The sequence below is a fragment of the Hydra vulgaris genome, chromosome 13 (assembly GCF_038396675.1).
Source record: "Hydra vulgaris chromosome 13, alternate assembly HydraT2T_AEP".
NCBI lineage: Eukaryota > Metazoa > Cnidaria > Hydrozoa > Anthoathecata > Hydridae > Hydra > Hydra vulgaris.
The window spans coordinates 50,766,659-50,780,000 of record NC_088932.1 but is presented as its reverse complement, the minus strand read 5'-3'; the positions used below and the strand labels follow the sequence as shown (position 1 = coordinate 50,780,000).

Genomic DNA, 13,342 nt, shown 5'->3' with positions numbered 1-13,342 from the left:
TCACAAACATTTAAACTGTTATCAAGTATAATGTTTTACTGAGTATATATTAAATAAAATATATACTATACTGATAATTGTAAGTAATTCTACTGATAAAACAATGCAGCTCTCAACTTTAAATAGAAGTTTCAACTTTATTTTAAAAGGGGTAAACAGATTCTATCTGTTGACCAGCCCCGCACCCCTTCTTCATCTAATAGGCTAGCACAGATGTATTTATAATACCTTGATTCCAGTTTATGATACTGAATGCTGGACCTTCTGGACTCAATGCATGGGTTTTGCTTGCGCCTCTGTATCTATGACAGGAATTCTATTATCTCCTAATAAAGATACAGCTCTAAAACAGAGCCATGTTGAGCATGGATTGTGTCCCTATTTGTACTTTTGGTGTGCATTGTCAGAGCCACATTTGAAGCCCTTTGTTTGCTTAGGGTTTATTAGTAGTAATGAGGCAATTGTTTGGGCTACTAAACAGTGTTCTGAGTACTATCTATGCTTTGAGTCAAGTTCTTCAATCTAATTCAAAAATGACTAAAGTACCAATAACTATAAAACACAAAAAACCATCGTCATCACCAAGTTCCCTAAACCTATTTTTCACTAATATTCGTGGTCTTAAAAGAACTTTTTTTGCAGTCTCTTTGTGAGACTAATTTTAGTTTGGCTGTCTCATCTTGTGATCTTAGTGTTGATTGTTATCTTCCTTTAATTCGTACAGATTCCAATAGTCACATGCTTGGCCAGGTCATTTACATTTGTAAAAATTCACCAATTTATTTGGAAACTAGGTTTGAATCCACCAACTATTCTTTTATGTACTTTTGTTTAGAGCCACTTCACTCTATCGCCTTTCTCTTTGTTTTTATTGCTCTCCTTCACTCTTTTCGATGTTATTTCTGATCTAAGTGACCAAGCCCTCTCTCTTTATCCATCAGCCAATATCATTGTTGTTGGTGACCTTAATGCGTATCACACTGAGTGGCTTGGCTCTAGTGTCAGCGACTCTGCAGGCATTAAGACCCAAAACATTTGCCTTCCCCAATTTCTAACTCAAATAGTCAATTTTCCAACTTGCTTTCCAGACAACCTGAATCATTTACCTTCTCTAATAGACTTACGTCCTGTTTCTAATCCTAGTCAGAGCTCACTCTCTCCACATTTACCCTTAGGTACTTCTGATCATAGTTTGATCTTTCTAAAACTATTATCTAATTCTTCTTCATCATCTGAATTCCCCTATGATTGTACCTCTTACAACTACCTTAAAGCTGACTAGGACTCTTTCTGTGATTTTCTTTGCGATGGCCCTTGGGTAGAAATCTTTTGTCTTGACAAATGTGCTTCTTACATAACTTCTTGGATTCTGGCTGGCACGGAATTTTTTATTCCCAATCGACAATTCCAGGTCAAGGCTGTTGTGCTGCTGCAATTTCAAGTTGTAACCATTACTTCCATATTGCAATTTTCCAGAAAACAGACATGTTTAATATTGCTAGAAACCATAGTAAAAAGGTTTTATCTAATGCCAAAGCCGGCTATTCTCAGGCCATAAAATCTTATATTTCATCTCAAAAATTAGGCACTCATGACTTCCAGAAAATCTTTAACAGCATCAATAACAAGGGCAAATCTGTTATTTTATCTCTCTTTTATGGTTCAAATTTTGTCACCTCACCTAAAGACAAAGCTGAATTGTTTGCTAAAAACTTTTCATCAATATCATTTCTTGATTCCACTAGTTGCATTCTACCAGATATAGCCAACTAACAGGTTGATCAATTGCTGGACATATGTATCACTCCACTTCTGTATCTAAAGTGATTTCCTGCTTAGACTCTTCTACAGCTTATGGCGCGGACAACATACCTGTTATTGTTTTGCAGAAACAATAATAGGTATGTTGTCCGGGCCATAATAACAAGTGCTTATCAGAGTCTTGTTATCCATTCTGGTGGAAAGCGGCATCTGTCATCCCTGTTTTCAAAAATTCTGGAAAGCAATCTGATTCGTCTAACTACCGTCCCATTAGTCTTCTTCCTATCTTAAGCAAGGATTTTGAGTCTTAAAATAACAAACACTTAATCTCTCATCTTGAATCTAATAACTTACTTTCTGATCATCAATATGGATTTTGATTTTCTTGTTCTAAAGCTGATTTGCTAACAGTAATAACTGATAGGTTTTATAGTGCATTAAATAGAGGTGGAGAGGTTAAGGCTACCACTCTTGATATTTCTAAAGCTTTTAATAATGTTTGGCATTCTGGTCTTCTCCATAAGCTTTCTTCTTAAGTTGTATCAGGTAATATTTTTAAGATTATTGAACCCTTCCTTACCTATTGCAGTATAAAAGCTGTCTTCGATAGACGTCCCTCTTCTTCATATCCTGTAACTTCAGGGGTTCCTCAAGGTTTAATTCTTGACCCTTTACTCTTATTATTTTATATTAACAATCTTCAGGATATTTTCACATCTAAGGTCACATTGTACGCTGATGATACTACCATTTATTTTTGTCTTGATATGAAGCCAACTCTCTCTGATTGCTTGGAGCATTTGATCTTGAAAAGGATCTCACTTATGCTACAGTATGGGTCTGACAATGGCTGGTGAACTTTAATTCAGATAAAACCCAACTTTTTTCAGCCAATTGTTATCGCAATAGTTTAAATGTTCCTATATTTATGAAAAGTAATGTACTTGATGAGTCAACTACCCTTCATCTTCTAGGATTAACTCTTATTTCTGATCTTTCTTGGAAACCATATATCAAATCCATTGCAAAATTAGCATCTGCTACGGCTGAATTTCTTTATTGTGCTCGACATTTTCTTACTCTGGACTCTATTCTTTATCTCAATAAATCTCAAATCCGTCCTTGTATGGCATACTGTTGCCATATCTGGGGGAGGGGAGGGGGGGAAGGGGGGATCTTCCAACGATACCCTTTCTATTTTAGACAAGATGCAAAAATGCCATGTAAACATAGTTTGGATCTGCTCTTGAAGCCAACCTCCAACTATTATCACATCTTGGTCTTGGTCTTCCATCTACTAAAGTTCATTCTCGTGTTACTCATCATTCAATTATGTCTTGTCCTTTTTCTGTGACTGTTCTTAAGTGCTCCAAAAAACTCTTTTTTTTTCCTCGAACATCAGTTCTTTAGAATTGGCTTCCTTCATCTTGCTTTCTTGATTCATATAATTTGCAATTTTTTAAGTTGTCTGTCTGTAGACTTCATCCTTTCTCTCCTAGGAACTTCCAACTCTAACTTATACTTGATTACTTATTACACATTATTATTAATCTTTTTTTGATAATTTTAGGAGCTTGTTATATGTTTAAGGGTCTTGAGGAACCCATAAAAGTATTTTTTTTATCATATAGAACACATTAAGGGGGCGGTAGGCATATATTTTTTAAAAATGTTGTTTTTTGAGACACCCTTATATATATAGTGTATATATATATATATATATATATATATATATATATATATATATATATATATATACACTTATATATATTTATGTACATATACATATACGGGTCTTGGCAAAAATGGCAGTCAATCGTTTGTGCCTGCCTCCACACCTGTGTTAGTCAGTTTGCATAGGCAAAGTAAAGCTCATGTAAATATACATTTTTTTTTTCAAACAGCAAAATTGAGTCCTATTTTACTTACATAAGCAAAAATAGTAAAAAACATCGAGTGTATTTAAAAAAAAAATAAGTCTCAATGAGTATTACTTAATTACACAATAAATAATAAAGCAAAAAATTCATTGTTATGTTTCATGAGCCTCTTTAAGGTAAAAATGTTTGTAATTAAAGATTTTTTAAAAATGTTTTGACATTATCATTTTTGAAGAAACTCAATGTGTTTAAATGACCAGAATAAAATATTTTGGTATAAATAATTTTATTTAAAAAACAACTAAAGAGCTTTCGTAGTTTTAAAAAGCTATTTAAATTTTATATATTTAATTAAAAACTTTTTAAAAATAAAATATATTTTTTAATACACAATTTTTTATAGTTGCGTTTTTAACTTAGTATTTAAAATATGACTTAACCAAAGTGAAAGTAATAGATACACACTTATTTACAACTTAAAATTAATCTTTTTTAATATTAAAAAAAGATTTAGTTTAACTTTTAACTTTTATTACTGTTTATTATAATAAACAGTTTTCTTGTAATTACTTGCTTTCTCCTTAAGAGCTATGTGAGTGCAATTTTTAAACTTTTCAAATTAAAAAAAAATGTTTCACAAAAAAACAGTGTAACAAATGAAGTTTTATAATATGATAATAAGAATAAATGTGACACAAAATAGTAATTATAAAATAATAAATTGTTTCATTGCTCGCCAAGTTGGTTTAATACAGGTTATTTATGGCTCGTGCGCTCATTTTCTCCTGCTGAGGCCTGCATATACATACAAACATACATACATACATACATATATATATATATATATATATATATATATATATATATATATATATATATATATATATATATATATATATATATATATATATATATATATATATATATATATATATATATATAGAACCCTTAGATGTTGTCCGAAAGTTTTTTCGATATTTTGTTGACAAAAAGTAAAATTAAAATGCAAGACCGGAATTTTTTTTTTTTAATAATGATAGACTGCCTGCCCCAACCAAACCCTCAGTCAATGTAGCAGCACTCCCTTGCGGGTCAGGCTATTTGTCAGTCGATGTAGCAGCACTCCCTTGCGAGTCAGGCTATTTGTCAGTCGATGTAGCAGCACTCCCTTGCGAGTCAGGCTATTTGTCAGTCGATGTAGCAGCACTCCCTTGCGAGTCAGGCTATAAGATAGTCGATGTAGCAACACTCCGCGCATGATTTACAGTAAAAAAAATAAAAATAAAAACATTTTATTAAAAAAAATAAAAATAAAAACATTTTATTAAAAAAAATAAAAATAAAAACATTGTTTATATTGTTAAAAACATTCAAAATGTTATAAAAACATTCAGAATGTTTTTAAAAACATTCTGGTCAATTAAATTTGCGTTTTTGTGGTTTTTTTAAAAAACGATTAATTTGTAATTAAATTAATGGTTTTAACTTTCGTCCAACACGGAAATGTTGGACGAAAGTCAAAAGTAATTAAAAGTGACGTATGTGTTGGCGTAAGAATCACTTTTTTCCTTCCGCTCTTCCTAAAGCCAACAAACTATAGAACTATATATATATATATATATATATATATATATATATATATATATATATATATATATATATATATATATATATATATATATATATATATATATATATATATATATGTAAATTATGTTAGTGTATTTTACAAATAGTGCTCAATGTTCTTAAAGAACATAGCAATAATAAACAAGTGAAAAACACTTATCTAACTTTTTTCTTCAACTTGAAGTTTCACCATTGCTGGATCATCAGGAAGAGTTTCTAAATCTCAAAAAAAATTCAATTACAGGAAGTTATAAATTATTATAAAAAAATTTTAATTACTATATTTTTTTGGTTAACAGGAAGTTACAGAAAGTAATTATTGAATAAATTTCTTTGGAATGGGAGTAGTTTAATTTGGTCATTTGTTTTTATAACTTTTTAAGAGATATTAATTTTTGTGCCTACATTTAGAAATTAATTGAGATTTTTTATTTAATAAATTTTCCTGATTTAAATGAGTAATTATTTCAAATTTTTCTTGCAAACATAGCATACATTTTTTGGAAATGTTATTATAGGAAACAATGCACTTGTAAATTACATTTTTTGAAAGGCATTTTCCATTTAGAGGGCAATTAATTTTTTGTTTATAATTACAATAATCAGTGTTTTTTTCTTTTAAATGTTCATTTTTATTATTTAACGCGTAGTTGTGGCCTTTTATATGGTAATTTTCAAATAGTATTTTATATAGTAATTCTTCCTGATGATTCAGCAAAGGTGAAACTTCAACTTGAAGAAAAAAGTTAAATAAGTGTTTTTTACTTATTTATATATATACACACACACACACATATATATATATATGCATATATATATATATATATATATATATATATATATATATATATATATATATATATATATATATATATATATATATATACATATATATATATATATATATATATATATATATATATATATATATATATATATATATATATATATATATATATATATATATATATATATATATATATATATATATATATATATATATAGCTATGATCAAAATGCTCCAACCACACAATATTGACAGCAAAAAAATTTTTATTCTGTGTGTGTATATATATATATATATATATATATATATATATATATATATATATATATATATATATATATATATACAGTATTGGACAAAACATTTGCAACCAACATCGAACAATGCTAAAAAGTGTTCCTAATTTTACATGTCTTAAAAACGAAACGAACTATACTACCACAGCAAACAGTTCAGGAGTCTGGAGTCATAGCATGCCATGACATGAGCAATCAGCTGACAGGTGACAGCACACAGGCAGAATTTTGTTGACAAGTGCCATTTTGCAGCAGACAAAACAAGTGCAACTTTTTCTGTTTGCCTCATTTTCTTAAGTCTGGTCCGTGTCAACATCACAAAAATTTTTTAATAATTAAAGGAAGTATCCAGAAGTTTCCAGAAGCATGCAAAAGCTTCCAGAAGTTTCCAGAAGAAGCATCTGGAAGCATCCAGTAGGATCCAGAAATATCCAGAAACATTCAAAAGCATCCAGACACATCCAGAAGCTTCCAGAAGCATCGAAAAGAAGCATCTAGAATCTTCCAGAACAGGTTCACACAGGTTCATTTTACTATATAAGAGACATGTAAATCGACATGTAATTCAGTCAGTATATGGAAGTCAATCAAGACAGTTTATCGAAGTGAGTTTTATCAAAGTATTTTATCGAAGAACATCAATCAGAGTTGTTACGACATAATATGTCTGGCAGATCTGTCGACATATTTTCAGACATATTTTCTGCCGACATAAAATATGTCCCACATATTTTCGATTGACATATTTTGACATAGTTTTATGTCTGAATTATTTTCTGCTGACATAAAATATGTCAGACATATTTTCCATTGACATATTTTGACATAATTTTATGTCTGAATTATTTTCTGCTGACATAAAATATGTCAGACATATTTTCTGTCGACATATTTTGAAATAATTTTATGCCTGAATTATTTTCTGCTGACATAAAATATGTCAGACATATTTTCTGTCGACATATTTTGACATAATTTTATGTCTGAATTATTTTCTGCTGACATAAAATATGTCAGACATATTTTCTGTCGACATATTTTGACATAATTTTATGTCTGAATTATTTTCTGCTGACATAAAATATGTCAGACATATTTTTTGTCGACATATTTTGACATAATTTTATGTCTGAATTATTTTCTGCTGACATAAAATATGTCAGACATATTTTCTATCGACATATTTTGACATATTTTTATGTCTGAATTATTTTCTGCTGACATAAAATATGTAAGATATATTTTCTATGGACATATTTTGACATAATTTTATATCTGAATTATTTGCTGTTTGATATTCTTGAAGAAAAAATCAATCTAACAAATTTATTGCGCATTTCAACTTAATTTACAGAGTTAAGTAAAAATAGTTTAACAAATTTGTTGCTAATTAATACTATCAAATACTATCAAATACTATTAAAATTAGGGGTATTTGGGGTAAAGTCCCTAATATTGTCGAAAAAAAAGTTGTTCAAAAGTATGTCAACTTGGGTCTCAAAAAAAGCGTATTTTAGAAGATAGTATAGAGATTTTAGAAAATATAAAAATTTTTCCTTAAAATTTTTTGGAAAATAAATTATTTGAAAAAATGCTAAAGACTCTTAAAAAAATGTCAACAAAATGTTTTTCAGCAATAATACAAAAAATACTTATTTTTATTACAAACGAATAACATCTTTAAAATCTCTATGAAAATACGCTTCTTTTGAGATTCAGGTTGACATACTTTTGAACAACTTTTTTTTCGACAATATTAGGGACTTTACCCCAAATACCCCTAATTTTAATAGTATTTGATAGTATTAATTAGTATGGATTAGTATTGGCGATTTCCCTTATTAGAATGTAAAAACCATCTCAAGCTGAGTTTTTATTACTGAAAATGGTTTTTATTAATATGACTAAACTTAAAATTATTCTCTTGATTAAAATAATATTTAAAAAAAAACATTTTTAGTTATTTTTAACTAATAGCTGATTCATTCAATAAATTATTCGCCATTTTTGACTTTAAATCGTAAGGAAAACGAAAAAAAATAATTATTCCAATATATATTTCACTCAAAACATTTTATGCAAGTTTATGGCAGTTAATTATGCTGTTATAATGCAATTGTCAATTATTTTTTTGTTAAATAAATCATAACTATTATAACTAAAAGTATATTATTCGTAATTAGTTATAAATTATTACCGGTTAGTCTTCTTAATATGAATTTAATGAGCTGAATATAACTTATGTGAAACATTTCAAATTCTTCAGCTTAAATGAATTTAATTTGGCACGAATTTTTTGAAATTCTGTGAACCATTTTTTTGAAATCTTTTGAATTCAGTTTTTCATAATGAAATCTATTTCAGGATCAACTAATAATTAAAAATAACTGTAAAAGTTTTTTTTTTATTATTATTTTAATCAAAAAAATATTTTAAGTTTAGTCATACTAATTAAAACCACTTTCAGTAATAAAAACTCAGCTTGAGATGGTTTTTACATTCTAATAAGGGAAAGCGCCAATACTAATCAATACTATCAAATACTATCAAATGATGCCTCAATACTAGTCAATATTAGTCAATACTATCAATGTCAATATTAGTCATAATCAATAAATAAGTCATAATCAATAAATAAGTCAATAAATGCCAATTTTAGTCAATACTATCAAATGATACATCGCTAAAAAGGGCAGAAAAAGACCTTTATGAAACATCGGATGTTTGCTTATAGGGTTTAAAGTAATAGTTTTATGAAGCATAATTGATTGCAAAGACATAAAATTATGTAAAAATATGTCGACAGAAAATATGTCTGACATATTTTATGTCAGCAGAAAATAATTCTGACATAAAATTATGTCAAAATATGTCGACAGAAAATATGTCTGACATATTTTATGTCAGCATAAAATAATTCAGACATAAAATTATGTCAAAATATGTCGATAGAAAATATGTCTGACATATTTTATGTCAGCAGAAAATAATTCAGACATAAAATTATGTCAAAATATGTCGATAGAAAATATGTCTGACATATTTTATGTCAGCAGAAAATAATTCAGACATAAAATTATGTTAAAATATGTTGACAGAAAATATGTCTGACATATTTTATGTCAGCAGAAAATAATTCAGACATAAAATTATGTCAAAATATGTCGACAGAAAATATGTCTGACATATTTTATGTCAGCATAAAATAATTCAGACATAAAATTATGTCAAATTATGTCGACAGAAAATATGTCTGACATATTTTATGTCAGCAGAAAATAATTCAGACATAAAATTATGTCAAAATATGTCAATAGAAAATATGTCTGACATATTTTATGTCAGCAAAAAATAATTCAGACATAAAATTATGTCAAAATATGTTGATAGAAAATATGTGGGACATATTTTATGTCGGCAGAAAATATGTCTCAGACATATTTGACAGATAACAACCCTGACATCAATACAAGAAGTGAAATACAACAAGTGTTTTATTACATCAATACAGTCCACATCCAACCAAGACGTTGTGTTCCACAGAGCATTATTGTATCATCACAAGGTAAATGTAACACGGTAAGCCTTGAGAAGCGTGATTATTTATTTTTATTATTTTTATGACTTCAAGTGCAAAAATGGCTCCCGACGGTCTTGGATTGGAACTAAGAAAGAAAATTATTGGCAATTACGTAAGTGGAATGTCACAAAAAAGTATTTGTGATAAATATCGCGTGAAAAAATGGATCGTATCAAGACTATGTTCCAAATATCGTTCTACGGGGAAGTTGGCAGCAGAAAACAAAGGTGGGAGACCGCGTTCCACCACTTCTAGAGAGGATTCTATGATTGTCAGATCCGTCAAGAAGGATCCCTGGATATCATCAGTCGAGATACAAAAGCAATTAGAGCTGCCTGTATCGGACCGAACAATCAGACGACGTGCTGTTGAAGCCGGAATGTTTTCTCGACGCCCTGCAAAGAAACCGCTAAGTTCACTAAAAAGCCAGAAGAAAAGACTCCTGTTTGCTACATCTCATATTGACTGGAATGTGCAGAAATGGCGAACTGTCCTGTTCAGTGATGAATCGAAGTTTAACATCATTGGGAGCGATGGCATTTGCCGTGTACTTCGACTGGCGGGAAAATGCCTTGATTTACGTTACTGCCATAAGACCGTGAAGCATGGTGGAGGCAATGTAATGGTCTGGGGGTGTTTTTCTGCTAACGGTCTAGGTCCAATACATCGAAACAATGAAATATAATGGACCATTTCATGTATAAAAATATCCTGAAAGATGTTATGTTACCTCATGCTGAATGGAATATGCCAATAAAATGGGTTTTTCAGCAAGACAACAATCCGATACACACCGCAAAAGTAGTCAAGCAGTGGTTTCAAGACAACCACCTTATGGTGATGGATTGGCCGCCTCAATCTCCGGATCTCAACCCTATCGAGAACCCGTGGGAGATCGTCAACCGCAGAATTAATGGTGAAGGTGTTCGTAATAAGGATCAACTGTTTGAACAAATCCAAAAGGCCTGGGCAGCGATTCCACAAAGTTTCATTGATCACCTATCTTCGAATCTATGCCTCAAAGATGCAAGGCTGTGATCAACAACAAATGATTCGCCACGAAATATTGATAGCGAAATACAGCTTGGTCAACATTTTGTCGAGTTGCACTTGTTTTGTCCAGAAGGAAATCAACTTTTTTTAATACTTTCGATTAATTTATTAATTTTCGTGTACAAATAATGAACTTTGTGATGAATAAAACTTGAAGAACTTTGTCTCTAAACAGTTAAATAGTTATTTCTCTAAATTGAAAAAATGCAGCACTTTTATATAAAGAAACTAAATTAGCATTATTTGGTTGCACTCGTTTTGCCCTATACTATATATATATATATATATATATATATATATATATATATATATATATATATATATATATATATATATATATATATATATATATATATATATATATATATATATATATATATATATATATTTTATTTTTATTATAATTATAATCATTATAATTACTATAATAATAATAATTATTATTATTATTATTATTGTTATTATTGTTGTTGTTAATATTATTATTATTATTATAATTACTATTGCTATTAATAATATTATTATTATTATTACACCATTAAAAATACAAAAAAAAACTCTTACCCATCTAAATCTGCAGTTTCTATAAAACATAGTCCGCTAGGATTTTGTGTTGATATAAGCAAAACATCAGCCTAAAATTTATTCAGGAATTACTTTAACAAATAAACATATACTTTAACTTTAATAAAAATATATATAAATTTTTGCTGTAAGAAATGTACTTCATATACATGAATATTGTTTGTTATGCTTGCCTAACCAGAACCCTCAGTCAATGTATGTACTGAAGCCATGGCAGATGGCTATTTTGGTATGACATCATTAGTGTAGAGTAATCAGTAATCACAAGAAATCAACATAAACGTAATTTTTAAAAATTATTCTAATAAAGATAAGTTCAAACACATTAGAAATTTTTTTTAATGGACACTGATAGCAAAAAACAATGTTTAAAGGACAAAAGATTTACAGGGACATTTTTTTTCCCTTTAAATTATTCATCTTTTTATTGCAATTGCTAATAATTTTTCAAATTCTTAAAAATAAAATATTTACTTAATATAAACATACAGGAATAGATTCATCATCTTCGACTTTAATTATATCTCCAGTAGAAATATCTTGCCATTTTTTCTTTTTTAGGCCGTCTGGTTCCAAAACATTGGCAATTTTATTATTAATTTGACTGTCACTTTTATGCCTTCCATAATCATCAAATCCATCTTTAATCATGGTAGCAAGAAGTACAAGAGCAAGTGGAACAGCTGTAGAAGCAGGATTTAAAGCAGTGATTTTGGGAATAGACTAAAATATACATTTCTAATTATACAAACATTTCATTTTTACACATAAAAAATGTATATTACTACTCCTGTCAATATAAATACAATTACTACTTCTTCTATTACTGTTACTATATCATTTTCGAGAACATTACTTGTTGTGCCCATGGTAACATTTTTATACTTTTTTTTTCATATTTCCTTTAATTTTTTAATTTTTATTTATGTTTTTTTTAAGCATTTACATTTTAGGAGCAAAACTTAAAAACAAAACAAAACTTAACTAAGAGTTTATTAGTTAAGCATGATGAAATTTATCCTTTTGTCCTTAATTACTCAAAAACAACTTAACACATTTTTTTAAACTTTTTGTACACAAAAACCAATATGTTTGAATGGTAGTTTTTGTTATAGTCATTGTTATTGATATTGATTTGATTTATTATTGAATTAAAAGGAGTAAACAAGTAAAATCAAAACAAAAATTTGAAATTTTTTCTTCAAAATCTTTCATTATTACATGTTGACATTTCAAAATTAGGCAGTGTTTCTTGATCCCTGGTTGGATTTATTTTGCAGCAATGTAATCTTTTGAATAAGAAACTGGAAGTGGAAAAAAGAAAGGATTTAAAGATAAATATAAAGTAAAATCTATCATTGCCTTCATAAAGACAAATCCATGTCAGTCGCAGAAAGATCTTGCAAAAAAATTTAAAAGCAGCCAAGTTTTAATTGGAAAAACACCTAGATCCAAAACTCTAAAGCAACTCAATGATGGTTTATATTCTTTTGGGGTAACTTTGACCATGTTTTAATTAATACTCATTTCATAGTAACCTGATCATTGTTATTTTTGCTTAGAGGGTTTTTAAAAAAAATGCTATTTAAATTAAAAACCTTTTTTTATAATAATAGAGATTTTTAAGCTGAGTTGTTTATTTGTTATTGTGGTTGTTTTTTGCCTATTTATGAAACTTTATAGTTTTATAAACTCTAAAGAAAAGTTAATTACAATTAGTGTAAAATAAATTAAAAGTATTCAAAAAAGGCTTTTAAACCAAGAAAACTTG

At 28.5% G+C, this 13,342-nt stretch overlaps 1 protein-coding gene across 2 annotated transcripts in view; it reads right to left on the bottom strand.

Annotated features, from left to right (window-relative positions):
- The window catches only part of LOC100207937 (phospholipid-transporting ATPase ID), a 70,121-nt gene that overhangs the window by 54,548 nt on the left and 2,231 nt on the right, over positions 1-13,342 (bottom strand). For both annotated transcript variants that reach the window (XM_065816623.1, XM_065816624.1), the window contains exons 4-5: positions 12,061-12,294; positions 11,551-11,621 (exon numbers count right to left, since the gene is read on the bottom strand). In XM_065816623.1, the coding sequence (XP_065672695.1) occupies positions 11,551-11,621; positions 12,061-12,294 (305 nt within the window). The remainder of the gene's footprint in view (positions 1-11,550; positions 11,622-12,060; positions 12,295-13,342) is intronic.